Source organism: Girardinichthys multiradiatus, chromosome 3 (assembly GCF_021462225.1).
Source record: "Girardinichthys multiradiatus isolate DD_20200921_A chromosome 3, DD_fGirMul_XY1, whole genome shotgun sequence".
Lineage (NCBI taxonomy): Eukaryota > Metazoa > Chordata > Actinopteri > Cyprinodontiformes > Goodeidae > Girardinichthys > Girardinichthys multiradiatus.
Window position 1 is genome coordinate 27,474,217 of NC_061796.1, and position 21,671 is coordinate 27,495,887.

The 21,671-nt window shown below is 37.6% G+C and overlaps 1 protein-coding gene across 2 annotated transcripts; it reads left to right on the forward strand.

Annotated features, from left to right (window-relative positions):
* Nucleotides 1-1,748: 1,748 nt before the first annotated feature.
* LOC124865684 (phosphatidylinositol 4-phosphate 5-kinase type-1 alpha-like) lies at nt 1,749-20,091 on the forward strand. Of its 2 annotated transcripts, none has more exons than XM_047361001.1 (16): nt 1,749-1,858; nt 5,863-5,897; nt 7,392-7,484; nt 7,691-7,821; nt 7,951-8,068; nt 9,052-9,204; nt 9,561-9,860; nt 11,820-12,055; nt 12,148-12,231; nt 12,345-12,393; nt 13,932-14,016; nt 14,096-14,266; nt 14,413-14,545; nt 14,621-14,683; nt 15,988-16,087; nt 16,175-20,091. In XM_047361001.1, exons 1-16 carry the CDS (start codon nt 1,813-1,815, stop codon nt 16,175-16,177), a joined length of 1,800 nt encoding a protein of 599 aa, XP_047216957.1. In that variant the 5' UTR covers nt 1,749-1,812; the 3' UTR covers nt 16,178-20,091. The 2 variants fall into 2 exon arrangements, with proteins under 2 accessions (XP_047216957.1, XP_047216958.1); XM_047361002.1 differs by having other exon boundaries at nt 1,806-1,858; nt 5,863-5,934.
* The last annotated feature ends 1,580 nt before the right edge of the window (nt 20,092-21,671 follow it).

Consider the following 21,671-nt stretch of genomic DNA (forward strand, 5'->3'; position numbering starts at 1 on the left):
TTTGGGCTTACTGTGTGTGTGTGACTTAACATTTAAAATCCTGAGTTTTGTCCAGTGCTGGTGAGAAGTTTACATATCTTCAACAGGCTTGAATATATGCATACACGCTCAGTAATTTAACAAAAAAGGTCCCTTGGCAAACTATACAAGGTGTTTGTAGCCATCAGCATGGATCTATGCATCATTCTTGCATATCTGTACCCTTGTCAGACTTGGTAGAGTTTGTTTCAACTTGGTTGGTTTCCTGCTTTGGATCCAGCTTTTAAACATAATCCACATGTTTCCATAGTTGTTGAAATCAGGGGCATTCCAACAGCTTAACGTTGGCATGCTTTATCCATTCCAAAGCCAGTTTTACAGGGTATTTAAGAACATTATCCTTTCAGGAACATCCAGTTGTTACCACATTTCATCAGTCTAACTTTTTATTCGAGATGAAGTTAGAGAATTTGTGGTTGGTTCCCCTTTTTTTTTTTTTATTCCTATAACCATGTCCAATGCTCAAGTACTGTTTGCAGCCAAATAGACCCTCGTCTTGATGCTGCCACCACCATGCTTGACAGTTGATACAGTGTTCTTATGTTTGAAAGTTTTACATGGACTTTTCCAAACACACTTCTTGTCATTGTGGCCAAATACTTAAATTTTTATCTCATCTTAGACTGACCACAAAGCTTTTCTCAAGAAGACATTTGGCTTATCAAGATGGGCAGAAGGATTTTTTTTTTTTGGCAGGGGCTTTTTTTTTGGTCTGCACTCTCACTGTCCATCTTGAAGATCAACTGATCTCACTGTTGTTCTTTGTAACGAATTTTCTTTAATCGGATGGTAATATTTTGAAACGTGGACACAACTGGGTGTTACAACAGGACAAATATCCCCACAACACATCTAAATTAAGTATAGGAATGGATAAAACAGGACAACATAAAGCTTCTGGAATCAATATGATGTTTTGTTTTATTACCATATGACCAAACATTTCAAATAAGCACATGACATTGACTAGCATGAGTTTATTTAAATGTCTCACTGGCACTTTAGTTGCTGTAACCTCAAGAAAATGGGAGTGAAGAGGACTGTGAATAAGAAACTGAAGTGCATTTTATTAAGGATTGAACATATACTGAGATAAATTGTAGTTTAATGTAAATTGTTATATTATATTTAAAATACAACGATTTTTTTATATTTGTATTTGTAACATTTTATAGTAATAATGCATTTATAATATTATAAAATACATTATTAGTAGTAGTATTAATAAAATGCACGGTGGCGCAGTTGGTAGCACTGTTGCCTTCCAACAAGTAGGTCCTAGGTTCGGTTCCTGGCTGGGGCTCTTTCTGCATGGAGTTTGCATGTTCTCCCTGTGCATGTGTGGGTTCTCATCGGGTACTCCGGCTTCCTCCCACAGTCCAAAGACATGCCTGTTAGGTTAATTGGTAACTCTAAATTGCCCTTAAGTGTATGAATGAGTGTGTGTGGTTGTTTGTGTGTTGCCCTGCGATGGACTGGCGACCTGTCCAGGGTGTACCCCGCCTCTCGCCCATAGACTGCTGGAGATGGGCACCAGCTCCCCCGCGACCCACTGTGGAATAAGCGGTAGAAAATGACTGACTGATTAATAAAATAAATTTTATCAAAGCTCGTAAGGTTACAAATTGTGTTAAACTACATTTTGTCTCAATATTTTGAGTTCAACTGAGCAAAAAGAAAAAGCTATTCCGTGTCTGTCCACTGGGGGCGCTGGTTTGCAGCCATCAGAATTCAACGGACGGCGCAGTTTGTGATGCGAATGGTCCAGGCGTAATGGCGACTGCTGAAACAGCAGACTCGGGATCAACAGTCCCGACAGGTAGCGTGTCAATTCATCTTCCTCATTCGTTGTCTTAAAACTAAGATGTAAACTGAACGGCGGAGCGCTATGTGGTTCTGAAAATGATTCAATAAGGTGGTTATGGCTTCTCGAGTCCCGGTTAGCCTGTAGCCAGTTAGCATGGGAGATTTCAGCCGAACAAATGAAGGTAGCGACAACTAGCTTATTTAGCTGCCTAGGTAATTAACATAAGTGGAGTGGGTCTTTTGAATTCAGCATATCCTTCTATTGTTACAAACCCGTTTTATGTATACAAGGACGTTTTGATCATAAAAATAAATCTCTTTGGGCCGTTTTCAATAAGCCGGCGGTGGCGTTCACGTTGTTATAACGATAATGGAGCATCTGCACCCATAAGTTCATAATAAAGCTACTTAACCAGCAATGGAGGGTAGTGTCTGTGTGCTTTAAACCTTAATATTCACGCCTCATTTTCCTCACTCTTTTTCAGTTTGTGGTAAAGGAAATATCCACTCCATATTTGTGACGTCCTGCCTCCGAGTCCGTTATTTTCCCCTTTGAATTGACGTGGTGCATCAATTAATGGATGTCGACTGTTAATGATTTCCTACAACCCTTTAACCAGCGGATGCTTTTGTTGTTAGTACACGTATTAAATCCAATTTTTTCCTTTCTGAAGAAAAAACTCACAAGAACTGTATGTCAAACAAATGAATCCACCTTTAAGGGTACTAAAATCTGAGAATGATACCAACAATATGTTTATAGGTGAAAAATAAAGACATCTACAGCGTTTTCAAAGCTGAAATTCTAAGGTAATTTATTTAATTTAATTTACATTGAACCTGTGAAATGTGAGTCAAATAAATCACCATATAACATTAAGTTGATTGGTTATAATCTTTTCATTCTGCTAAAATGTTATGTTCGTTACTGTGGAACATGGATGGGCCATTTTTAGTATTGAAATTCTTTTTACCATCGTAAGAAATATGATTTATCCTGGCAAGGGTAAAATAGGATGTTTACAAACCCCAAAGAATAAAATAATTATTTAAATTGTTACTTTTACCATTTATTTCCACTGTTTTCTCCATGAAAGTAGCAACAAATATAAATATTAAGGCTCCATACAACATATATCAGGTATTAGAGAACTATTTGTGTTCTCCAATACCTGCAGTCACAATCATAAAAGCTATTGCCAAAAAAGACAGTAATGGGTATTTGAATATTATTTATAATCACTATTATCATTATAGCAATAAGTATCACAAAATGTTATGATGTTTTTGTCCTAAGCGCCCATCCCTGGTGTAGAATATTATATTTTCACCATTAGAAACAGCTAAAGAGAATATTCTACCTTGAAGCATAAAGTAAATTTACTTACATTACTTTTTCATTGTAAAGATTATGAAGAGTTTTGGCAAAGTCTTACAAAATCATAAGAAGTCTTAAATTCAGTAATCCTAATTTTAGGCCTTAGAATTATTTTAATGGATGCAGATTTTCTTACTAAGTCCTACGATACATTTAGCTATGTCTTGGATTTGTAAGTGTTTTCATTCAGTGCCTCTTCCGTCGCCTTCTTTCCCCGGATACAGTTCTCTCTGGAAACCTGTGAAATTATACTGCCTTTATTGGCCTGAAGTTGTATGTTTAAGCAAATAAACTCAAAACATTCTTCTTACAATATGCACTATTAGCTTCTATATAATGGAGAAGTATAGAATTTATTACTCATTATCATTGCTGGTTAAGAAGCTAAGTTTATACTAGGAATGTGTTGAACGTAGGTAACCCATATGTGCCAAGGCAGTCTAGTCACATGCCAGAGCAGAAATACTAATTTACACTGAAAAAATGACATTTAACTTTCCTGTGCTATTAAGTAAGGTGTGTAATGGTGTTTCATAAGTTGTGTACATCTTAAATTGAAATCTAATTATGTTAAAAAAAAATCTTCAATTTAATTTATTACAAATTGCAACAACAAAAAAAAAAACAGATTATTCTAAAATTAAAATAAATACTATTTCCAATTTTTGATGGAATCTGGACCTTTTGCAGGTTAATTCAGCATTTGTTCCATTATTAAATCAGTTAATTGTTCATATCTAGATAGTTGAAAACATTATTTTACAGACCATTTTCGTAATAAAAAAACAATCTACACATCTTCAGGTTAAATTAAACATGTTTTTGGACCAAATCCTCAGCAGGAAGCCTCAGCGATGTTGCTTACTGGAATAAAAAGATAAATGGATAAGGAATAATCTTCATGGTATGTTTACTTTAAGTTGCCAATGAACATTTCAGAAACTGCAGCCCACAAAAGCTTATGATGGTGTGTTCTCTTTGTATACAGAGAGACTTTCTGGGTCCCATTTGGAAATACTACTCCTGTTATTTGCTTTTTCTTCCCCATGTGTAGTGGGGTTGCTCTGAACTGGTTACCACCCTGTTTGAATCAGTGATTAAAAATAGGGTCTTAAATATGCTCCATGTGGCTCCTACATGCCTTAGACCCAGACACTGTACCAATACAAGATGCAGCAAACTGTCAGCCACCTAGTTTCATAAACCTGAGTGACAGTAACATAATGTAGTTTCTCTTCCAGTACTCTGTGACCCTATTTCCTATTTTGGGCCAAGATCCAGCACATTTACAGACTCCTCATTGGCTAGAAAGGATGTTTAAAACATGTGTCCTATTTTATTCTTTAGCTGCAGGGTTCTTGTGATCACTGCTGGCAGATACTTTAGTATATGAAGAGGAACAGATGGTTTGTCTATTGCCCAAAGGCTTGCCCCTAATAAGCTGAATCTATTGTTAAGCATTAGATTTAGTCTAATCCCATTCTCAGATCTGTTCCTCTTTGTGTATTATTAATCAATTTCATTTTTTTCCTTTGAGAAAAGTAGTAATGCTGTCATTATCCGTGTCAATTATTCTTCCAGATAATACATTTAAAACCAAAAAAAAAAAAACAACAGAACCTGTTTGCAAATTAAGAAATGTTTTCAGATATAGTTGTTTGCAGGCATGTTAATTTTCCGGTTTGTACTTCAGCAGTTTTAGTTGTTTTGTACCTGATGGTTTTGAGCAGTTGCTTACTCTTGTACTTGTAAAAACCACAGTAGTTTTAGTTTTAAATGGAATCCGTTTTGCTTCCCTACTCACTAGAATAAGCCAGTTCAGCTGTCTGTGTCTTGCTTCACAGAAATTAGGACTCAGTTTTGGAGAAGAGCTCTGCAGCGAGGTACCTGCATGCGTGTGCTTCAGTGATTCTTTGTGTGTTTGAGCAGAAGATGCAGTGGAAATGTTGATGCAGTGTGTTGTTTTACATAATGATGGGGAATGTGGGCAGCCTGATGCTCATTGTTTCCTGCCGGGTGGATTGCCGTGTGTCCTTGAAAACCGAGTCAAGATGCATATCTTGTGATTTGGCTTGTTTTGCTGAAATATCTGCTTATAGTGCATCAGATGGAATACATTTTGGACTATTTCCAGGCTTTAAATTTAATCTTCTCCGCTTTAAATGCTTGTGTATACATCTTGACCAGTGGTCAGCAGCTTTGGAGTTGATGTTGCCATTTGTTACAGATGATTGAATAGTGGGCAAGGGAGAAAGTTTGTACTGCAAGTTTATGTAAGGACAAAGTTGCATGAGTTCACAAACTCTATGTCCTGAGATTTCACTTCTGATATTTAGTTATTAACGTAAAGCTGTTGCTCTAAATGATGAAAGCAAGTTTTGTATGACTGAAGTCGTAGTGATGTTGAGACACATCCTCCGGGAGCAGATGAATGTAGAGCAGCCAGCTCAGGGGAGAAGTAGCTCCAGTTCACATAGATCTGATGGATCAGATGCAGCAGGAAGCAACTGTGGCTACATTTAGGTCTGGGCTCATCATGGCCCTAAAAGTCATCAGCTATCACTGGAAATAGCCCTGCTAATTAACAAGCAGAGAGTGTGTTGTATGTCATAAACATAACTGTTTTTTCTATCTTCTAGGGGCCAACAGCATTCGGAAAATGGCCCCTGCAGAGGTAAGGAGGCCAGAAATTGCTTTGAATCTTGGTAGCTGTAAGTAATGTCAATTTTTCATGTATTAAGGGAATGGAAGCAGGGTTTTTTCCCCCATTTTTCTTTCAGATTTTGTATATTACAGTTACCACACTTTTTCTGCCTAGAAAGGTCTGTAATCATATTGTGGATAAGTAATTTCAGCAGCTTATTCATTAAGAAATTTTAGTAAATTTGAACAAAATAGGAATAACGAAACACAAAGTTCAATTCAGTTTATATATATAGCGCCAATTCACAACACATTATCTCAAGGCACTTCACAAAGTCAGGTACATACATTCCAATTAATCCTAACCATTGAACAGTGCAGTCAGATTCAGTTATTTATTCAAATTGGATAAAAAAGTTTTTCTAAGAAAACCAGTCAGATTGCATCGAGTCAGAGAAGTTCAGTTGTAAAATCTATGTGTAAGTCATTTATACATAAAAATACATTTTAATAGTAAGAAAATGAATGCATTGGTGAGTAAACAAACATGTCTGTAGCAGTTCCTCATATCAATTTAAATTCACTCTACATTTCATGAGTTTGACGCGGCCTCTTAAGTATGCCATGATTTCTAAAAGGTACGGTTTAAAGGTTTAAAAACGTAAATATGGCTGTTTCCCCCCATAAAGAAGCTCAAAAAACAGATGCTGTGCACTGCTGGTGAGCTGGTTGAAATAAAAGAACTCCACCAGTCCCTTTTGGTATTGTACTCAAGGTTTTTATATTGTGAGAATCTCATAGCAGCCGCTGCTTGGTCTCTACATTAGTATTTTGATATGGTCTTACTAGCTTTCATACCAATGATTATGTTCTGGAAGCTGCTGCCTCTCCAATCTGTTGTTTGGTTTAGGACAACTTCCGATCATCCGCCGTGGGACACCCCAACACAGATGTAATGAGGCTTTGGCTACCTAGAGCAATTTCTCATTTTTTCACTTAAAGCTAAAAGGTCTTAAATAAACTGCCTGCTAAAGTTACATCCTAGCTCTGGCTTGCTTCCTCTCTACATTGATATAACTGGGTGGTTATTCCTATTCTTGCCATTCTACACAATCTCGTCCAGACTTAAATTAAACTAAAGTTAAAGGGCCCTAAGAGCTAAATGCTTTTTTACGCAACAGAAGCTTTAGACTTCTGACACTAATGATTTATTGGTGAAAGGCTGAGCTTGGTTTACAGACAACAAACATGTGTTACATAGCTTCTGTCCTTCATTAGAGCCACAATATTGGTTCTGTAAACTACATTTATACTTACTGACTGGAAAAGGACGTATCGACGTTTTAATGATGATCTGTTATAACCATATAATAATACTATAAAAAAAAAAACATTTAATAGGTTGGTTCAACTAAGAGTTAACAGGATTATGCTTAATGAGTTTGTCCTGATGTTTACACACACTAGCTCTTTGTCTTCTGTGTTTACACACACACATCCCACCATACCTTCTCTTGCTGGACAGTTGCCCGGGTCTTCAGGCACAACTCAAAGTATGAAGAAGACCATTGGGCACCGGGGTGTTGAGACGACCACCGGAGAGACCACATACAAAAAGGTGAGGGCAGGCTGAGTGTGACACCGTTTGGTGCCGTCTGCAACATTGAGCAACAATGAGGAAAAAGCACCTGGGTGTAATTTTATATGTTTATATTTGAGGTTTATTTGACTGGAAACTCATAAATAGCTTTTTAAAAGATCAGAGAGATAAAATATTGTTTGTTCACGTCGTGCTAAATCTGTTTTCTTCTCTGAACTCTTTAGACCACGTCATCTGCCCTAAAGGGTGCAATCCAATTGGGCATTGCTCACACAGTTGGCAGCCTGAGCCAAAAGGCAGAAAGAGATGTTCTTATGCAGGACTTTGTGGTGGTTGAAAGCATCTTCTTCCCCAGGTTGGTAAAATTATTTATAACAAGATATCTAAAAACAAATGACAGTTTTTTTTTTTAATAATTGAAATCCAGTTAGATGTTTAAAGCTTGAAGCTGATGCCTTCTCTCTGTTTCTCATTTATTTTCCAGCGAAGGAAGTAACCTAACTCCTGCTCATCACTACAGCGACTTTCGCTTTAAGACCTACGCTCCTATCGCTTTCCGTTACTTCAGAGAAATGTTTGGCATTCGGCCAGATGACTACCTGGTCAGTGCTTGAACAAAACTCCCCCTGCCACAACCACAACTACAGCTTCTCTTTAACATTTAGTAATTTTTAGCTTTTCATTTGCAAGTGCATCTGTTGCACGAGGCTTAGAACATAACAAGAACAGCTTTTGGATTTTATTTAGATCATTTTTTAACATGGCTAGACTCTTTTTAGTATAATTCTTAATATACAAGCCTTTTGAAATGTAACAGTTGTTTTTAGTTGACAGTAACGGTAAATGTCAACTCTATCACATGATAAGCTGCATTTCCATTGACCATCAAATTGCGCGAATTGTAATTACGGGAAAACAAAAATCGCTTAGTGGAAACACGGCAATTTCGAAAAAACTCCCTTTTCTTGATGAAATGGTTTTGCGCTAGGTTGAGGCGGTTTTTTGGGCCGTATCGAAATTGGTGTATTTCGCAAAACGGCAATAGAAACACTTTTTTTTTGCATCACACAGGTCACGTGATCAACATCCGGATGGTACGAAAAAGACGAAGAAGATGACAGGAAGTAGTAGGAGGATGATGGCGCGGCATGTTTGGATTCATCAGGAGACGGAGTATTTTTTACATTTAGTTCGTGACGGGCATTACCGCCATGTTTTTTAATCGCGTGAACAAACTTATTCATGTGTGATTTTAACTGTATTTTTAGATTTAATGGAAACTCCACAATTGCGAAATTGAGTTTTTCCGATGTTAGCAGAATATCGACAAAGATTTGTGCAGATTTATAATGGAATCGCAGCTATAGACTCAGCTTGTTAAATTGTAGATTTTTAATTTATACAGATATTTCTAACTTTTAGCCAAATGTTTTAATTAATGACTTTTATTTAACTTTTTTGGAGATTGAATACGGGTATGAGGAACACTTCCAACGCCTCTGCACCAAATATCACAGTGTTACAGTTTGAATAGACTATAAATATTTTTCAGATGATGACATATATAGTTTCATTTCTGTTCAAGTATTCCCTGTGCAATGAGCCACTGATCGAGCTGTCGAACCCAGGAGCCAGTGGGTCCATCTTCTACGTCTCTAGTGACGATGAGTTTATCATCAAGACAGTCCAACACAAAGAGGCAGAATTCCTTCAGAAGCTCCTACCAGGTTACTTCATGGTGAGTCTTCACATTGTTTACAGGATAAGAGATTAACGTTATTATTGCACTAATCATTACGTTCAGGGATGCAGTTAGTGCCTCGGCTCCTAATCTTGCATACAGGTGCCTGTAATGGTATTTTGAACATTAGCTAGAGAATTTGTTGTAGCATAAAGTTAACATTCTTGGTCTTCTGACCTTGTGCAGATACGAAGGGGAAGACGTCTTGTAGTAACTTTGGTTTTATAATGCTTTCCTACATCAGTCTTGTTGGTGGCTTCTTGAGAGTTAAAATTGGAACTACTGACTTGGTTAGGAAACCAATCATTTCAAATTCAAATCTCACATTTTTATTCTTTATCTTTCTTTTCCAGAATATAAACCAAAACAAGCGCACCCTGCTGCCTAAATTCTACGGACTTTACTGCGTTCAGGCCGGGGGGAAGAACATCCGCATTGTTGTGATGAATAACCTTCTGCCCCGGATCATCCCCATGCACTTCAAATACGACTTGAAGGGCTCCACCTATAAGAGGCGAGCTTCTCCTAAGGAAAGAGAAAAGGCTGTTCCTACTTACAAAGACCTGGATTTTATCCAGGACATGCCTGATGGCCTGCTGCTAGAGGCAGATAACTACAATGCCCTGTGCAAGACTATTCAGAGGGACTGCTTGGTGAGTCTCACACGGACACTTGTTTTTGTTTTTTGTAGACTGATTGTTATTCAAGGATCGTGCACTGAAGAATACTGACAAGCTCATGTATTAACAGTAGAAGACATTATTAACCCACACTGCACAAAGCAAGAAACAAAGAAGCTAAATAAATCAGGGCATTTAAAGTTTGACTTATTTTACATATGGTGAGTCTTTGTTTTTCATTACATTTGTTTTTATTTATTAGAACTTACTAATGGTTCCCTCTGCAACATAGTTCTTACTACAGATTTATGTTATTATTGGAATAAGTTGGTAAAGGAGTTTTTCTAACAGTTCACTTGCCAGAGTGGAAAATGTTGGTCCGTTGAACATGAATTACTACGGGTGCTTTTTGTAGTGGCTAAATGTCCTATTAATTTGACCTTTTTGTGTCCACTTTGTGTCCAGTTTTCCCTTTTTGCTTAGATCTGACTGGCCAGTAGGCAGGTCTCGATCTAATCTTATCAACCAAGTTGGCATCTTAATTAGCATTTTGGACAGATTTGCACCAGAGTCACTATTTGAGTCAAAGTCTGCAGTTTGGATCTATTTTAAGATTGAAAATGAAGACGATGTAAGTAGTGGGATTTAACTTTGGCCAAAGATATCATAGTATTTAAGCTTATAACATGATCAAGTTTCTCTTATTTAAAACAAAAAAGCTGCAGCAGAAAATGTGTGATTTTTACCATAATAATAATGTTATCTATTACATTTATTGTATTAGAGAACATTTTCATTTTGATACATAGACTTGAGCAAAAATATAAAATAAACCCTTTACATTCAGAGTTAGTAAACCTGTTTATTGCATGTAATACTATTCATTTTTGTAGTTCTGCTCTTTACGGGGCATCAAATGGAGAATAACAATCTGATATTAACTGGTTAATTAGTTGGGTTATCTGCTCCGGCATTTATCCTGCAGTCAGTTGCTTAACAGACTGATTCTCATAGCTTGCCAGATGTAGTTTTACCTTAATAAGAGTGATGGGTGGCTCTCTTTCTGTTTCTGCATCATTTTGTTTTTAGCCCACAGAAATATTTCCAACTGGTTTATTATTTGTTTTTCCTGAATGAAGGACAAGTGTAGTAGCCTTCTTCCAACCAGCAGTACACACCAATATGTCGGGGAGGGGACAGCACTGCATTCCTCTATGCTCCATACATCCATAGAAAACTCCAGCATATTTACTGGCATGTCAGTGAAGGGCTTTAAACCACAGGAATGGTATAATGGAACATTTTTGCTGTTTAATTTTTGTAACACATAGTCTGTGTCTGTTCGGTTGGAAAAACTCTTCATATCGAAGTGTTTTATATGTGACACGTTGCTCCGAAATGTAGGAAATTGGTACGCTTGTCTATATAACTTCAAACGTCCTCGGACAGCGCGGAGTCCACTGCTCACAATACGCCACTTAACTGTGGCTTTTTGGGCGGTAGGAATTTATTTTAATATTTAAAATTCAAACATCCATTTGAATGGAAATAGGGTGTGAAGCATTTACATAAGACTGATTTTAGCAGGTTCAACTTGGTGTGAAAGTATCTGTTGATTGTGATATCCCTACTGATGTACTTGTTGAAAACACTTAGAATTTACTTGGCTTGTCAAACTGAGGTTGAATTGTGACACGGTTTACCAAGATGACTGAATAATATGACTGAATGTTTTGGGATGTACAGCAGTTTAACCCAGAAATATTAATAATTTCATTCTTTAATTTTTTTAAATATAAGTAAGTTTTTGTTTTATTTTTTAGCCAGGGAAGCTGAATTACAGCATATCTGAAGCTTGTTAGGATCAGATGTATTCATCTGTCAAACCTCATCAGTTTAAACTCATTGTTAAAGTGCTTCTCTTCTCTCTTGGCGTATTGTTTTGCTGAGTTCATGAGCAGCTCGTTCATTATCTTTGTTTCTTTCCTGCAGCTTCTGCAGAGTTTCAAGATCATGGACTACAGTTTGTTGATGGGAATCCACAACATGGACCAAGCATGTCGAGAGCGGGAGCGTAGTGGAGGCTATTCAGGGGACAGCGTGGCATTGGAGGGGCCGGTGACTCCAGATCAGCGTCGGCCACAAGCCCAGAAAAGTTTGTACTGTACGGCCATGGAGTCCATCCAGGGGGAAGCTCGAGGAAAGGGAGCTCTGGATTCAGAAGACCAGTAAGTGTGCCTACCATCAGAGTCGAAGCTTCTAGTCTTCTGTGGTAAAATATGGAGTTATGAAATACATTTGTCTGACACTGACTTTCCAGTGTGGGAGGTATTCCAGCTCGCAATGTAAAAGGAGAGAGGTTGCTCATCTACATTGGCATCATTGACATTCTCCAGTCCTACAGGTAGGAGTTGAATTCCTGTTGAATGCCGGTATTATTTGTTCATAGGAACAACATGCATACGTTTGATTTACTTAAAATGCAATGACCTGTTTTATTATGGTAATGTTATTCAGGTTTATTAAGAAGTTGGAACACTCCTGGAAAGCACTGGTCCATGATGGGGTAAGAGCTTAAATGTCATGTACTACAATTAAACTACCAGTGAAGGTGCACAAAATAATAAAACGTCTATAACTGATCATATACAAACTAATTAAAGTTTTTATTTTAAGATGGAATGATTAGTCGTAAAATGCGCTAGTATTTTTACTAGCACATTTTACATACTAATCTGTTCTACAAATGGTTGCTGCAGCTAAAGGGAGAAGTGTGTTGACTCAGTAATTGATTGTTTAAAATATCAATTAGTTTGGTTAAAGTCTAAGACTCATCCAAAGTTCATTTGTCTCTCAGGAGCCTAAATAAGAAGAGTTCAACAAACTGATTTAGTTGTAACACCTAATGTTAATCTGAGAGGGGAAAGAATGGGAAAAGGTGGAGAAATTCAACGTTTTGGAACCACTTTTTATCAGTCAGCTTTCAACACCAAAAGAGCCATGATAGAACAGAGAAACAGTACTTTACTGTGGTACAAAATCAGACTGTTACAGAATCAACCGGGTCATTCCGGGTGTCCGGATCCGCTCGCCTGATGGGGAAACAAACAGATGTTGTTCCAACCGGAAGGTCACTCGGTCTGAAAGGCTGTTGGTTCTGGCCCAGTTGGTTGGATGTTTTGCTGGTGCCTCACTTTGGACTTTGAACCACGCTATAAATGACAGGAACTTTTCTGTAAGAAATTTGCTAAGTAATGGAGACACACATTTGGGCTGTGGGGAAAAAAACCCAAAATCTTACAGGGATCCCACACAACATTTAGTTAATATAGCAAAACATACAATGCTAACACTAACATTTATCGCAGTAGAATCCTACAGGGTGAGCAGGCCTGGTTCCAACCCGGTTGTGCAAGGCTTCTTAATGGGTTCACTGGTTCTGTATTGGTCTGTTTGACTTAGGGACCCAGATTAGCTCTTGGCAGCATGAGCTTCGGGGGGAGGAGTTGTCACCAGGGACTGATCAATCAATCAGAGGCAGATTTCGGGTGAAGTGTGAATGATGTCACATTAGACAGCCAATGGTTTCTTTAGTGTTTATTTTTTTAACCACAACCTGTAGACCAGAGACCAAAAATGTCAACAAACCATCACTGCAGTCTGAATAACTATCTGATGACAGCCTGGTTCTACAATCAAGGTTTCCAACATGTAATTATTCTCAATTATTTAAGAACAGGTTCACATTTCAGAGTTTAACACATAATCAGTAGTAAATTTTAGGAATGCTTATGGATTATGTTAAAGCTTTTGGTATTTATAAATTGTCAAATTAAGATAATTCATATTAAGGAAAACGTTTGCATATATTGAAAGGCATTCAGACAAAACTTTCTTTGGGCTAAACAATTACTTGAGGTCATAAAAACATTTCTATCTTGGAGTTTCAGTGAAGCTACCTGTGTGGAATTAGATCTTATTTTGAGACCTAAAAGGTCCTGCGAGGGCATTTCAAAGAGCTCTGGAGAAAAACGGTAACGGTAGGAAAATGGTCACATTTGATGTGTTCATTTGTGTTACGGGTTTATGTCTTTCTCTCTTCAGGACACTGTTTCAGTTCACAGACCTGGTTTCTATGCAGAGCGCTTCCAGCACTTTATGTGCAACACTGTTTTCAAGAAAATTCCACGTAAGCATATAAATGTGTGTGTGTTTAGCTGTTGCTTTTTAGTATTCGTTCTTAATCTAATGATCTATCTCTCCTTCAGTTAAGCCGTCACCCTCTAAGAAGAGTCGTGGTGGAGGTCAAGGAGGACTTAGAAGAGCCCCCACTTTGGGGGGTCCCACTTCACTCTCCCACACAGCGGGACAGTCTGTTGGTGACTCCAGACTAGTCTATCACAGCCATTTTAAAAGCACAGAGTCAGAGGCTGACAGTGGTAAGAACTCAGGAAGTATCAGTGTTGTCATCACATAAAGTGGCTCCTCTATGGTCTACTGAATCTACCCACACACTTTCATTTATATCCGCTTTCACACGGAGGACACCGGTTTTGGAATTTGAATTATTATTTTTTTCTGTTAGGTGTTCAGTCAGACAAACCAGATCTGGTTCCTAGGACGCCCCCACCAGCAGACAACCCTGCTGACGCTGAGGCCAATCTGTCTATCTCATCGCTAGGCAGCACAGGAGTAGGCTCTACCTCTCCTCCACTACGGTAAAACTTTTCACCGTCGCTGTACTTTCACGCCGTTTTAACAGCTTCTGGTCTGACGCTGGCTTTTCTCTGCAGGTCTGTTGGGGTAGAAGTGCACAAATCAGCAAACACAGACCATGACCAGGGAACCTCCCTCAGGTACACAGGATTTAGCAGCTTATTCTCAGACAACAGTCCATTCATGCCATATCCCGTTAAAAGGGAGAGCTGTTATGTAATTCTGGCCACATTTATTGGCGCCCCCTGGTGAAAAATGTTGGCACAATTATTTTTCCCCCGCTGTCCATTCTTCGTGCATTCCTCATAAGACCAGCAGGTGTTTTTCTCCTTTATCATTTCACATGTTTGAAGATTATAATGAGATCTTTGACCATTGTTCTCTGACGATTCGTCTCTTGACAATCTCTAAGGATCCATTTAGAGTCCTGCCTGCTCTCGACTGTCCAGCTAAACCCACAGGTTTTAGGGTATGATTAAGGTCAAGGGATTCAGATGGTCATGAAACAAGACTGATTTTGTGTCTGGTGAATTTCTGATTGATTTGTGGATCATTATCCTGCCCAAATAAGGACTTATCTTAGGAATCTCCAGATTCTTATTCAAGATGTCTTGTATTTCAAAGAGATCTTGATGCAATGCTTTCTATCAAGGCTTCCACGGCGTTTGGAAAAAAAGGAAAAGACCCACAGCATCACAGATCCCCCAACATACTTAAAGTGGGCATAAGGTGCTCTTCCACATATTGATTTTTTGTTTCACGCCAAATTTATCTGGAGTGTCTGTTGCTAAAAAGCTCAATTTTAGGCCACGCCTACACCTGCTTTGTTCTGCTGTAAACAGACAAGTGTTAATTTCCTCTGATAGTCTGCTATGTTGGGCAGGTTTGGGAAAACTCTGGTACTTAACAAGCAACCAAACTTTGATCTGCCTAAAATCACGGCTCTCTGTCTCTTCGTAGTAATGCCTGACATGGTTTGTTTCTAGTGGGAAAGCAAACTGATTAATTCCACCTTGCGTTTAAAGGAAACCAAAGGTTGGAAGTGACATGATTTACCAGACATATATACATGTGTTCTGAAACTTTTAAATCCTTGGAATACCTCATGGTGTCTAAATATAAGATATATAAATATAGGAGACAGAATCTAAAAATGTGGTGATTTTCTCCATTCTTTGTAAGTGAGAAAACATGTAACATTGTTGGTGTTTTAAATACTTATTCTCCTAACTGTATGTCCGTCCATCACAATTTAGCTTCCAAGCTGTAATTTGGTTGTGTGTCCATCTACATCACGTTTGTACACAGCCTGCAGAAATCAAATCTGAACATTTTGAGAAAGCGAGGATAAGAGACTGTCTAGTAAAGGGTTAATACTAAGTGCCTTGCTTTTTACTTGCTTGTGTGAGTCATTTCGTGTCATTAATTACATTCTTTGTTCCAGTTTGGGGGCGGAAGGGGCTGCTGATAATTCAACCAACCTGTCTGGAAATGAAGAGGTAGTTTCTCTCTCCGATATCATCCCAGAGACTAACATCTGTTTTGTAAGTCTGAACAATTATTTTGCCACTTTTTTCCAAAAGCAGTGATGGTTTATGAAGAGGTCACTAACAGCAGTTTATATTTTACAGTGAGAAAGAACAACAACAAAAAAACAAACCTGGCCACATCTATGAAGATGAGACCCGTCCGGATGCGATGAGGTGGTTGGAAGTAAGAACAACGTGAATGAAAGTCACCTGTCCAAGGCAACCCCTTCATAGCACCTGTTATTTACTCACCTTTCAGTGTAGACTGGAGCTGCTCTGTGAACAACAACAGAGGGCAGAAACAAAAAGACAGGAAGTGGTAGGCTTCAGGCTTCACAAGCCATCACCTCTGCAACTGTGTGCTCACGTTTGCCCATAGTCGTCCCAGAGAAACAGCTTCATTACAGCTGCAGCAGAATCACATAGCCTAAGCACAGATGTTCCTTCATGCATGTTAGCTGCAATGACCTGTTGCACAAAATAATCATTTGTGAATTGTAATGCGGCGAGTCCTCCTGTCTGCTGTAGACAGGATGAAGAGATGTGATTGGGCAGATAATTCAGCAGAAGCACACTGAGCTCAGGACACATGAAGGACAAATATGGATTGATGAGGTTTAAATAGCTTCTCAGTGAGTTATATTACATCCTCTGTACCTCTGATCTGTAGGGACACTCTAAACTGACAAAGTAGGTAATAGAAATCATTCAATCAACACTTGCTGCTCGACTCAACAATCTTCCCTAATGTTATCTGTATACAGTATTTGTATGGAATCAGATTTAGAGGGTGCAGCTGGATGGGTTGAACCAAACCTGAGGACATAGTTTTGTTTCATGTTTTAAATTATTCTTGTAGAAGCCTCAGTTCCTACCTAGATCATTGCCACTGATGAATGTAATTTTACATTCTCCTGAAGTAGAATGTGTCTTTCTAAAACAACGGCCACATCTTTACCACCCTGAAAATCCGTCCCCGTCTTATGTGGCCGTGTATGCTGAAGTATGAACGAGAACAGAGCAACGCGTTCACAGCATTGCTTGATAGGAGATGCTGGTAAATAAGAGTTGTAGTTGTTTTTTAAGTTATTGTTTGTCCTGTCTGTGCCTTGTGTGTTTCTCTTTTATTGTTTTTATGTATAGCTGACGTTTATGAAGGTTAGTGCTGTAGTTGCACATAGAACCTGCCTTATCACTACTGCTGGTGTTAAACTACCATCTCTATGTCCCAACTAACCAGTCAGTTGTGAAGGTTTACAAGAGTTTCAGATTTTAATACAAACACTAACACCAGTTCCCAGTGTGGTTGATGTGTTTCCTCCTAACTTCAAACAGTAATGCCATTTGTGCTGGTTACAGAAAGGACATCTGTCCACAGTGAAACTTGGACCAATGTTGCTAACCGTGGGTTTAAAGGGGTTGTTTAACTTTTCTTTTTAAATGAGATTCTCTTAAAAGGTTATTAAAAGTGAATATCTTACCTTCAGTCGACAAATGCCTTTGCATCTTTATTTAGTATAAATCCAGTCGGTCCTGGAGGTTAAAGCTAACTGCTTGTCTGAGATGCCCCAAGATCCAAAAGAGGATTTTTTAAAATGTCTTAAAATAGCTAGAGTCTACATAACAGTCCCTTTTAAACAGAAAAAATGTTTTTGTTGACCAGGGACTGTTGGGTAGGGTTTTGTGGAGTCCAAAGCAGTTTGAATTGGTTTTATTTTTTCAGTCACATTAGTTTATACTCATCTACAACTCATAGTTTCTGTTACCTTTAAATTGTAATAGAGTTTTAGTAACTCTATCACTGCCTGTTGTCAGATGGGGATGAAACGGAAATAACTCATCTAGTCTGAGTAAAATTCAAGGGTTTTAAACCCTGTTTATGTTCTGAGGCACAAATAGAAACAACCCAAACTCCTGGGCAAATGCTACATTAAATATATTGGAAATTTGAATATATCACATACATTATAACTGTACAAGGTTAGGTATTTTCGGTACAAATTAGCCAAATTACCTTCTAAATACTTGAATTAAAATGTAAATTAGCAAATTGGGCATACGTTCAACCACTAAATGGTGGCAAAGTGCTTCCGATAAGCTGCTTGGTATGTATGGAATATGGATCAACCAGCAGTAGTGGGACACATGTGCCACCTTGGCCACATTGAAACTAGAACAAGGGGTAAATAAATCAACAGCTCGGTCTCCTCTCCTCTTTTCATGCTTGAAAAGCAAGAAACCAGGAAGTCTGCATTGGTGAATACTTCTAAAATCTGTTACAGTTACTCCATTTTGTTGACTTTGTAGTGACTTTATATACATTATAAAGGGTTATCACTTTAGTGGTAAAAGTCATGTTTTTTGTTTTTGTGCTGGGGGCCTCAGTCCAACACTCAGCTTCTGACAAAGACATTGGAAGATGGGTTCTGGGGGAAAACGCTCTGGGTCTCATATTTAAAACACACCTTATGTGAACCCTACTTTAACTTCACTAATCTGCATTCATAATAAATGAAGGTCACATATTAACCGCTCAGAACCTCGTTTCAAGAATCCAGAACCATCAGATTAAGGTATTTTAAAAAACCTTAATGTTTATAAACAAACTATTTGGTTTCCTGTATTGTTTAGAGCATAAAAAGTAACTGAGGTTGGCGTAAGTTTTCAGAAGGGATTTCTGATACAGAAATGAAATTTATTACCTAGTGACTGTAGCAAAACTTGACATCATCTCATTTCCTGTCATTGTTTAAAGTGTGTTCTATGCAGCAGAGAGGGAGCTGGAGAAACTAATCAAGAAGGGAAAAAACAGTCATGATCACACATGCACACAGTTGAGGGTAGAGGTCTTTTGTATTCACGGCACCAAAGAGAGAAGCAGAGTGGACAGATGAAGAGGGGGTCTAAGGTTAAGACCATATGTTCCACTCCTACTTGGATTTCTGTGTTTTTACATGATAATAACACAGTTAATATGTGTTTTAAGGGTTTTATAATTAAACTGGATGTTTGTTTTTCTCCTGAACCATTTCGTTTCTGAAATGCACATCTCTCTTGTGAATCTAGTACATTTTTAAACAGTTTTTCTTTATCGTACAGTTGAATTTATAGTCTGAGACATTTCAAATGGTAACTCCACATTCCTGTACAACTCCTATATACTACAGCTGTTGTAGCGCTTTAGGACTTGCTATTTCCCACCATTGTGTTCCGTGGATGATGTTCTTCAAGTATTTATGCTGAAATGTTAAATATTAATCATCTGAAACACATCCGTTCAGTTGTGTTGGCTGAGAGTCAGACGGCCACCTAAATAACACTCCAAATATCAGATTCTGATTTTAAAATGAAGTTCAGATTGTGTTTCCCCAAACCTGTTTATTGTGGGGGGTTTTTTTGTTGCTTTTTCTCTAAATCTATAGTGGTTCATTTCCGGGTGAAGACGAGGTCTGAGATTTTCCACCACACTATAGCACAATATAAAACATCTTTTGGTGCTCTGAGGGTGCAGGCAGGTCTATACACTACAAAGTTCAAGTAATGCAATACGAACCGCAATCTGCCGTCTCTCAGCCCTCTGAGGTTTATTTATTAATGTGATTGATTGCTGTAGGCTGAGATGATGAAAAGGTTATTTACTTTGGATGATTGTAAACTGACTGAAGGGTGTCTGAAACTTTATAGCTTTTATTGCCTATAAAGGGGGACAATTTGACATTTTATATTTCTTGTTTAGATTGTAATATGATAGCTATATTCTCTCCATGATGTTTTTGGCTCTTCCATTGTTTTTCTACATGAATGTTCCAAATGGCTTACGAGCCAGTGTTGCTGGTCATTCTATATGCTTCAATTACTATATTTTTACGGTGTATAAATGTGTATATGTACATATAAGTCACGGAAATGCCTTCTCGTACAACATGAACTGCCTGTTCCTCCTGCCATCTTTCAGTTACAGTATGTGGTGGTGTTTTTATGTCTGATTTAAAGGATTAAACATATTTTCTAAATCTGTAGTTGGCTTTAATTGTGTTTATTCATTTTGATTAGAAATAGGATTATAGCAGACCTTATTGTAAGCTTGTGATGAAAGTTAGATAATCTTCAGAGTGTTAAATGTGTTTCACTTTGTCACATAACTTCAGCTTCCTCCTCCTCCACAAACATGTTCTCTGTGATGACAAACTCCTGGGCTACCCAGCTGTCCATCTGCATCCTTGAGACTTCTAAATATTAGCAGGAAAAAAACACTATATTGCCAAAGCTATTGTGTCACAGCACCAAATCAATGCATTCTGGTGTTACGATCACTTCCATGGCTGCAGGTGTATAAAGTTTGGTGTTGAGTGACCTGCACAGAGACCTGCCCTCAACCTTCTTGAACAACTTTGGGATGTTTACAGAATAGTAAAAATTGCTAGTGATGGATCAAAGTTCATTCACAGACAAATACTTTAGGTAATATAGTGTATGAGTATTTTCATCTGAGAATCCAAAAAGTCAGATATTTTGTGTCAGTGTGGTGGTGGGCGATACAGAAAATCTGTTTGTTTTTTTTACAGTAAAACCAGATTTATGATTTGAACATATTTTCCCGACATAAAACATAGCCTTTATCAAAAAACATAACATTTTAGCCAAACAACTCTTTGTCTCTTAGTCTCAGGCTATTTATCCAAACTAAAAACCTTCCAATTACACTAGCACTCAGGTAGTGGTTTTTGTTACAGAAAAGCAAGTTAATGAAGTAGTTGGAAAAACAGATTCATATGTGCAAGGGTATAATAGCAATGAACAGATTGACTTTAATTTTGTAGGTTAATATGTTACTGTTCACAGTCTTATATCAGCCTGTAGTTGACTTTCTAGCCATCATTTTTGGTCCTGCTGTTTAACTCATTAAGCTTTTTTTCAGTGTTTTACATTAGTTGTACAAGTACTGTTTAAACTGTTTAATCACTTGAGTTATATTAATTACATCAAACATTTCCTGTCATTAAAAATAGTAAGTCAAATTTATTGTCACTTTTCAGTTTGTTAGGCATTAACTGAAGCTAAATGGAAAAGATGTGTAAGTAAATAAAGTAGGTAAACAAATCTATATATTTTAAGTCCAGCAAAAAGGCAGATGTAAGAATCACTTGTATCTATATTTTATTATGTAAATGTCAAATGTATTACCCAATCTTTACAGAAGGTAAATATGTTTATAAAAATATAACCAGAATCATTTCAGTTTATGTAAAAAAATACATTATAAATTTATCAAGACTTCGCTATAAATTAATAGAAAATAAACAAAAAATATAATTTATACTAATTTAAATAAATAAATAAAATGTACCAAATAAATGTTACGAGCTACCCAGGATTGCTTCTGTTTTCAACCAAGGACCCAGACCATCTATTTATAATTTAATAGCTGGATTTGGGATTTCTTAAACTGGTTTTTGAAAGTCTGGAAAACCATGAAATAACTAAAGACCAATTTGCACTCCAGGTTCTGGGTCACATTTTTGCCAGATTTTGCTGTACAAGGTGCCTGTGGTCTTTGTCTTTCTTTTGCTACGACTTTTTTGTAGATATTTATTTTTGC

What these genes read in the sequence shown, in the direction of transcription:
- LOC124865684 (XM_047361001.1), top strand. Translation starts at nt 1,813, where the DNA reads ATGGCGACTGCTGAAACAGCAGACTCGGGATCAACAGTCCCGACAG. An exon ending in TCCTACCAGGTTACTTCATG is followed by an intron (nt 9,205 to 9,560) that starts GTGAGTCTTCAC and finishes TTTCTTTTCCAG; the next exon opens with AATATAAACCAAAACAAGCG. An exon ending in GACATTCTCCAGTCCTACAG is followed by an intron (nt 12,232 to 12,344) that starts GTAGGAGTTGAA and finishes AATGTTATTCAG; the next exon opens with GTTTATTAAGAAGTTGGAAC.